Source organism: Pituophis catenifer, unplaced genomic scaffold, assembly GCF_029215685.1.
Source record: "Pituophis catenifer annectens isolate HBS135680 unplaced genomic scaffold, rPitCat1.0.hap2 SCAF_14, whole genome shotgun sequence".
Lineage (NCBI taxonomy): Eukaryota > Metazoa > Chordata > Lepidosauria > Squamata > Colubridae > Pituophis > Pituophis catenifer.
Genome location: NW_027256894.1, coordinates 22,003,797 through 22,012,068, shown reverse-complemented (window position 1 = coordinate 22,012,068; position 8,272 = coordinate 22,003,797). Strand labels below are relative to the sequence as shown.

At 44.4% G+C, this 8,272-nt stretch overlaps 1 protein-coding gene across 2 annotated transcripts in view; it reads right to left on the bottom strand.

The window, feature by feature from the left end:
- Positions 1 to 3,743: 3,743 nt before the first annotated feature.
- CHRFAM7A (CHRNA7 (exons 5-10) and FAM7A (exons A-E) fusion) overlaps positions 3,744 to 8,272 on the bottom strand; it is a 39,675-nt gene continuing 35,146 nt past the window's right edge. For both annotated transcript variants that reach the window (XM_070953537.1, XM_070953538.1), the window contains 3 exons: positions 6,850 to 6,936; positions 6,455 to 6,564; positions 3,744 to 4,259 (listed from right to left, as the gene is read on the bottom strand). In XM_070953537.1, the coding sequence (XP_070809638.1) occupies positions 3,744 to 4,259; positions 6,455 to 6,564; positions 6,850 to 6,936 (713 nt within the window). The remainder of the gene's footprint in view (positions 4,260 to 6,454; positions 6,565 to 6,849; positions 6,937 to 8,272) is intronic.

Below are 8,272 nucleotides of genomic sequence, written 5' to 3'. Positions count from 1 at the left end.
TATTATAGCTTTGAAAATGTACACCGCTAAGCCCCCTGAGTGACCTCAAAGCATCTATGAAGAATTCGAAGGCCACCAGCTGTTAACAAAAAGAAGAGACAATCCATGAAAGAAAATGTCTACAAGAAATATGCCTCCCTAAGGAATGCTTTGGCTTCCTTTGGAACATCAGTTCTCCAACCCATGGGCCAATTTATGGCGCACACATGGATAATTTGCTTTAACTGTTCTTTTACTGGGTTGTTTTAAATTCCGTCTCTGCCCAATTCAATAACCATCTCCACCCCCCTCTCTCATTCTCTCTCTCTCTCTCCCTTTTTATGGATTCTGGATGTCCTTGTTTGAGCCATATATCTCTGCTTCCTGCCTTAAGAGACGCCAAGGACCAAAAAAGATTCAAAACAGGTTTACTGGCAAATACCAGGACTTTCAACAATGAAAAGGAACAATCTAATAAACACCAAAAACATGAGACGGTTTCAAGGGCACGAGGCAAGAAATCAAGAGAATTAAGTAGATGTTTTGTGTTGGTCCAGATCAAAGTTGATAGCAGTAGGTGAAGATTGGGTTGCCCAACCATTTAAAGAATATCAATTCTGCATTTGTACCAATCCGTTAAACATTTAGTTACGTGCGTACCCAAAGATGTAACTCAGTAATATGCAATATGGAAAAAATATATATAAGAAGGAGGGTTTTTAAAATATATGGTAGATGGGAGTCATTCAACACCCTTTAGGGAAAGGCGAATGTTTCAGAATGAATATTATTTGCAGATCAATTTATATTCTGAGCGGAATTCCTGTTTAAATAGCTGGAAAATATGTTCAGAAAATAAATCTCTTTGTTTGGAAAAATGTTATGGGGTTCTTTGATTCTGAGAATATTTTTACAGAAAAAGCAATTAGGGAGATCTTCCCATTAAATTGCTAAATTGACTTTATGGTGAAACGTAATATTAAAAATTGGGGACAAGTGTTTTGGTTAAAAATAAATGTTCAAGTCTCTCTGCCTACCTCCTATGAGGTGATCAACCTGGTTTAGCTAGAAAATAATGAATATTTATTTTTCCCTACAAAGCAAAGCACAGTCTGGGCATCCTGAAAGCAATTCAAGATTGATCAACTATAATAACCCTTAATTGCAACCAGAAGAACATATGTGGGTTTCTCTAAGCAATGGCCTTAGATTAGATTTTTCTCATTTTCTTCCTGGGGCTCTGCAAAATTCCCTGTAATGAGGAAAAAAATAAATTAATTAGGGGGCCGCTGGAGGCTAAAAGGTACGAAGAAGAGTTACAGGAATTGGGTGTGTCTAGTCTAATGAAAAGAAGGAGTAGGGGAGACATGATAGCAGCGTTCCAATATTTGTGGGACTCCTACGATGATGGGGGGGCGTGAAACTATTTTCCAAAGCACCAAAAGGCAAGACAAGAAGCAACAAGTTCAAAACCGACCAAGGAGAAAAGGAAGCTAGAACTTAGGAGAAATTTCCTAATGGTGAGACCAGACAAGCAATGGAATAGCTTGCCTTCAGAAGACGTGGATGCTCCATCACTGAAAGCTTTCAAGAAGAGATTGGCCAACCATTTGTCTGAAATGACATAGGGCAGTGATGGCGAATCTTTTCAGCACTGAGTGCCCAAACCAGAATGCGCATGAATGTGTGTGACCAGCTAACTGACTCGTGCATGTCTGGTTTTTTGGGCCATTTTCTCAGTGGTTAAATCCATTTTTTTTTACTACCGGTTCTGTGGGTGTGGCTTGGTGGGCGTGGCTTGGTGGGCATGGCAGGGGAAGGATACTGCAAAATCTCCATTCCCATCCCACTCTGGGGACAGCCAGAAGTAGTATTTGCCGGTTCTTCAAACTACTCAAAATTTCCGCTAACGGTTCTCCAGAACCTGTCAGAACCTGCTGGATTTCACCCCTGCACTTTCTGGGCCATTTTCAGGCCCACAAAATGACCTAAAATGACCTGAAAACGGCCCCCAAAAGGCTTGAAAACAGAACCCCAAAATGGCTTAGTTTTTGGCTGTTTTCAGGCCGTCTTCCAGTGCTCCCGATGCCCATGAAGGCCAGCTAGCCAGTGCGCGTGCACGCCGGAAACCAGAAGAGCAGCTGGTGATGGCACGCATGCCCACAGCATGCCATAGGTTTGCCATCACAGACATAGGATCTCCTGCTCGAGGAGTGGGTTGAACTAGCAGTCCCCAGAGTCTCTTCCAACTCTATTCTTCTGTGTTCTAACAAAACAGTGAGTAGAGAAACAAGTTCCACAGTTTGGCCTGGCCAAACGTTTTGCCAGAGTTGGCGTTGACACCCAGCTAAGTGCCAGTGGATCAAAGAATCCTTCCCCCCACCCCATCCCCAAAAAATTAATTGCTCATTTCTGCCCGTCAGTGTCACTCACTGGGGTGTCAAACGGTGCGCAGCACACCCAGAGGCTGTTTTTTCTTTGAAGTTAAATTCAGAGGGCCTGTGGCATTAATAATCCAAAGTTTTGCAATGAAATCAAAGCAAGGCCTTCTCTCCAGCTCAGGGAGATGCTCCAGAAGACATCCAGGAATCCTTAACCAGAAAACGAAGCTTCTCATTAGGGTTTCTTTATGGAGAGGGTTTTTTTTAACTTCTTTATGTAAATGGTATTAGTTTAATTTGCATACAGCTGTAAATCTTGCTCGCCATTGTAAAATACCACACAAGCAAGTTTTAGATGCATGTACAACTTTGGCGTTGAAAAATTAAAAGAAGCAAAGGTAAGCTTTAGGAGATGATGGCACTGATGAAAGGTCAAGAGCCTTGTGAGACAACGCCTTCTTAGCCATTTTTGGAAAGGATGCTGGGGTGGGTGTCATCTGATGTGCAACAAGAAGCTATGGCGTTGAGTGGAAGCCACCACAGGATCTCCTTTCTCATAGATAGCTTCCATGCGTCCAACTGGGATATGCCAGTTGAATGGGCAGGTTTCTGCTTGGAAGAGAATCTGGGAGTTGAGCCATTTAGGTCTTCAAAGTTTAAAGCCAACACTTTGAATCCTACCATGGACCTACAATGGAGATGACCTCGGAGAAGGTTAGGACTATTGGTGCAGAAGAACTGTGTGTTTAGTTCAGAGAGGTGGAAAAGTATTTGGCTGACTATCTCCAACTCTCTGGGGGGAAGGGGAAATGGAGGAGAAGATGGAGATGGAGATGGAGGAGGAGGAGGAGGAAAAGGAGAAGGAGAAGGAGATGGAGATGATGGAGGAGGAGGAGGAGAAGGAGATGGAAGAGGAGATAGAGGAGGAGGAGGAAAAGGAGAAGGCTCAGATTTCCTTTCTTTCTTTGTACCGCTTTCCCATAAAAATACAAATCATTGCTTAAAGAATAATTTGGAATTGCATGGCACCAAATCCAATCAAACAAAACAAATGAATAAAAAAATTATCCCCGAAAACAAAAAAAATATTCGAAGCTGAATCAATAATACAAATGAGATGCAAGTTGACTTTATTTAAAGAGTTTATTCCAGACACCAAAGCTGTGAGGTCAGGTAGTGGTGGACGAGCACTTATGTTACCTCACTGAGGTTCTTAATTAGCCTGAACCGTCACCCTCCCCAGCCCCCCCCGGAAAGAAAAAAAAGAGCAAAGTTTGCATCCATAAATCCAATAGAATCATGTGCCCTGAAATACATTATTGCTACATAACAGATTTTTAGAAATGGCCAACTTTGGGGTTAGGGGCAGTCCCCAAGCGCAGGTCAAGCGAAATCTTTCGAAACCGCCTCCACAAAATTGGGCGCCGACATAAGGATGCCGATGGTGCAGATGATGGTGAAGACCGAGAAGGCCATCAAACAGAGGCGGTCCACCACGGAGGCGGCAAACTTCCACTCGTTGCAAATCGCTTGAGCCTCATCCTGGTCTCTGAAGCGGTTGGCGATGTACCGGATCTCCTCCAGGATCTTCGCTAGATCCGAGTCCGTTTCAGAGGAGTGGACGTTGTGAAGGAGGTTCTCTTCGTCCGTGGGAGAACAAGCCATTCTTCCACAGATCACCCCGGAATCAGTGGTCGGGGTGCATTGGACACCTTCCAAGCCACGGAAGCCAATATATAACATATTCCCATTGCTGGATTGCTGACCGCTGACCGTATTGATCTCCATGCTTGAAATGCTACAGCGTCGTCTGTGCTGGCAAGCCGGGCGCACTCGGCCTTCTCCGGGCCTTTTCATCCTCAGGAACCAGGCACACCAGTTGAGGAGGATAATTCTGGTCTGGAAAAGACAGAGAAGCATGTGATTGATATACAGAGTCTTTCCGTCAGCCTTCCTAATTAGAGCAGACAGAAAACACCACCAGCTGAGATAATTGTCAGGGTTCCAAGTAACAGACCCAACACAATCAAACCTCTGAGGCCTAGGAGTTCCTCAAAGTACAGATTTATTAGGCATGTTATATTGGCACATCGGGTGAAAACCCAATTCTGAAGCAGTGGTGAAATATGAACTGGTTTACTACCAGTTTGCTGGCTGCACATGTGCAGTGTGCACCATGCACCAAATGCGAGGTGCGGGTGTGCAGTGCACGTCAAAAGGAGGCTGGGGTAAGTAGAACAGCGCGTGGGTGTGTGTGTGTGATCAGCTATGGCACGCAATTTTTTTTTTACTTTTAAAAGCATTGCTTTTAAAAGAAAAAAAAAGCCTCTGTTGATCGCAAGGCTCAGCTGGGCATGGTGGGGGAAGGGCAGTGATTTTTGCTACTGGTTCTCCGAACCACTTGCCGCCATCGCTACCGGATCGGGCGATCCGGTCCGAACCGGGAGCATTTCACCCCTGCTCCCACAGTTTTCCCCACCCAAATTAAAAGTCAAAGTTCTTCCCGCCAGTCCACATGTCCATCACATGGTCCAATGCGGTCACTGCCCCAACTCCAGTTGGTTTCAGTCCACGCCTCCCCAGCAGATGGTGAGAACGTCCTTGGTTCCCAGGAGAAAGAATTTTATTTTGGCTACATGTCCCCAGCTTTCTTTATTCTCCCCTCCCGTTCCCACAGCTCCAACCAGCGTAGCTGTGGCAGCCCTGAAGATGCTCCAAAATGGCTTCAGAGTTGACACTAATTCTTCTTCATTGTAAGGCTACATTAACAGAATCTTGCTGGTCTAAAAACACAAATCTGCTGCCTTCTCCTTTTCAGTCTGATAAGCTAAGAAGGATCCCTTCTAGGTCTCTTTCTCAGTCTGTTATGCAGCTGAGGTCTATGTCTTCTCTTATCTAGATGGTTCCTAGGCAGTAGCTCCTCGTCTCATTCCCCCAAGGTCTTTCCCACATACCATTACAGGTAGTCCTCAACTTACAACAGTTTGTTTAGTGACCATTCAAAGTTACAACCGCACTGAAAAAAGTGACTTATGACATTTTCCACACTTATGACCATGGTATCATCCCCGTGGTCATGTGATTTGCATTCTGGTGTTTGACAACTGGTTCATATTTATGACAGTTGCAGTGTTCCGGGGTCACGTGATCCTCTTTTGCGACTTTCTGACAAGCCAGATTCACTTAACAGCTATGGCACTAATTTAACCACGGCAGTGATTCACTTAACAACCGTGGCAAGAAAAGTCGTAAGATGGTGCAAAACTCACTTATCAAATTTCTGACTTAGCAACATAAATTCTGGGCTCAATTGTGGTTGTAAATCAAGGACTACCTGTATTTAGAAAAGAGGAAAGCACAAAGTTGAGGCACATCATCTTCAGATGTTTACCTAATAAAATCACAATCATATATATGGGTCACTGAGACTCACCCATGGGTTCCACAGTTGAACATGACCCCAATCAACACCCTGGACAAGCAAAACTAATTCTACTTTGTTGTAAAGCTATGTTAAGAGAAAGTCTGATAGTAGAATTCTTTGAAGCTGGTAACAATAAGAGAAGACTCCCTACTCTAAAGTTTTCTGGTGATGTTTGGTGGGGGGGAAAGAACAACCACTTTACGGTCTAGTTGCAAAATCTGTGCAAAACCGTACGGAAAGGAAAGGAACTTGGACCCCTTCTCAACGGTACTCCAGATGCCCCCTGAAAGTTTAAAAAACATTCGCTTATGCAGCCAAAGAATTTTCTGCCTGCTGGAGGGAAAAAGATACGTATTCCTTTATTTTCTGTGTTCTTTATTTATTGATGATGAGTTGGCTGCTTGAATGAACTTCACAGATGAAGAGGCGGAGCAACATATCTGGATAAATAAAATATACATCGCGGCAGCTCCTGATACTTGGCAGCAGAAACAGAGAGGGAGCTACGGTCGGTTGAACTTCAGGTAGCAGAAATCGCTACGCATTTTTCTCTTCTGCCTGAAAAAAAATCTCACATTTCCTACCAGGGCGGTAATTCACTTGCCTCTGTGGCTGGTCGGGTGTTCTTAACGGAGGAAAAATAAAATTCTGCCAAAAAAATGGTGCTTACCCACTTTGGCATTTTCCCACCTTCAGGGTCATGGTGATGATATTGGAGGACAATGACCGTTACCACCACCGAAAGTCCGACAATAATCATGGTACTGGCAAAATACTGAGCTATGGAAGGAAGCAAGAAATACATATATTTTTTTTTAAAAAAAAAAGATGCCGTAAGACTGATATGGAAGATCAACCGATTGCTCTATTACGGGGGTATCAAACTCAAGGCCCAGGTTCGGATGTGGTCGGATCCAGCCCGTGAGGCCATCCTAGAAAATGTAAGGGGCCAGCCTGCATCGCTTTGGCCTGGTCTACCCAGTGCAAAGAGGAAACATGCCAATCTTGCAAAACATGACTGTATTGCAAGATAGAAAAGAGCTTAATTCTTTGAAAGGGACTTACCAATTAACGGCACCGAATCCGATGTTGCTGGCATGATTTCGGCCACCAAGAGCATAAAAACGGTGAGGGATAACAAAACTGTGATTCCTGGAAAACAAATGATTGGGTTGGACTCAGGGCACAGAACAGGCTGAGGTTGATTAAATATACCAACGTTCTCAGCTTTGGCAACTTTCAGATGGAGCCTTCACTTCACAATTTTCGATTTTGAGAATTGAAGTCCATACATCCGAAAGGGGCCAAGGTTGAGAAACAATGAGATAGACTGCAGCGTGAAAAATCTCAATCCCTCTGTGGCGTAGAACCCAACCTCACCCATCCCTGATACCCTTCGGATGTTCCAGTTGGCATTTCAAGCACATCTAAAAGGTGTCTGGCAATTGACAAGTGCCCCAAAGGGTGGCCAGCAACTGATAAGAGGAAAGTCGGTGAGACCGGAAGTGTTAACGTTGGACGGGAGAAGACAAAGGGAAGATTCAGATGGAGTCTGGAACAGTTGAGAATCTCCACCAATGTCTCAAAGAAGAGGAGGAGAGAAGGCTGATGGCACTGGATGTTGTCAGCGTCCCAGCACTGACATATATAAAGAGAGGAGAAGCTTGAACTTTTGCCTACTAAATCCCTTTGAAGATTCTGTCTCCTGGGAGATGGGAGAGGGGGAGACATTCCTGTGATCTGACGAAGAAGAGATGGGGAAAGTGGCTTGGAAGATAGCCAATGAGAAGCAGAGAATTGGGGATCGGAAAGGGAGGGATTGGAGGGTAAAGGTCAGTACTGACCGCGAAAGAGCCATGTTTTTAAAAGGTGATATCTCTTGATGATAAAAGACTTTGTGGAGAGATAATTCCAGCTGGGGGTGTCTTTGGCAGCCCACCATGGTGTTCTTTCTACCACTTTTTATACACTCCGTTTTTCATGTTTGTCTACTCTACTCAACCACCTGGAAGGCTGGTGAAATCTTAAATTCCTTGCAAGAATGCTCTCAGGAGGACCAAGACCCACCCACCCCCCTCTCACAGAGGGTGATCCTTGTAGGCCCCTGGCAATACCAACCCTATGTATATTTAGCAGGCAAATTACTACACATTTTCCCATCCTTCTGGCTTTGCTGCACTGCTGAGTAACCGAATATAAAATATTTAGTAGCTATCCTTTGGATCTTGTTCATGTTGTGGAAAACAAGGGGATGGAGGAGAGGGGGAGAGAGAGAGAGAGAAGACGCTATATGCTATGCAATATGGACTTGGAAAAAGTTCATAGATGATGATGATGGGTTGCAAATGGTACCCTTTGGCACTTTGATTCCACATTGCTCATCTGTTGGACAGAGAAGCTCGCCAAACTGGAGTGCCAAAATGAATCATCCTTATGCTCTTTCCCCACCCACCCCCAACGATTGCTACAAACATACATTAAGTCAAGA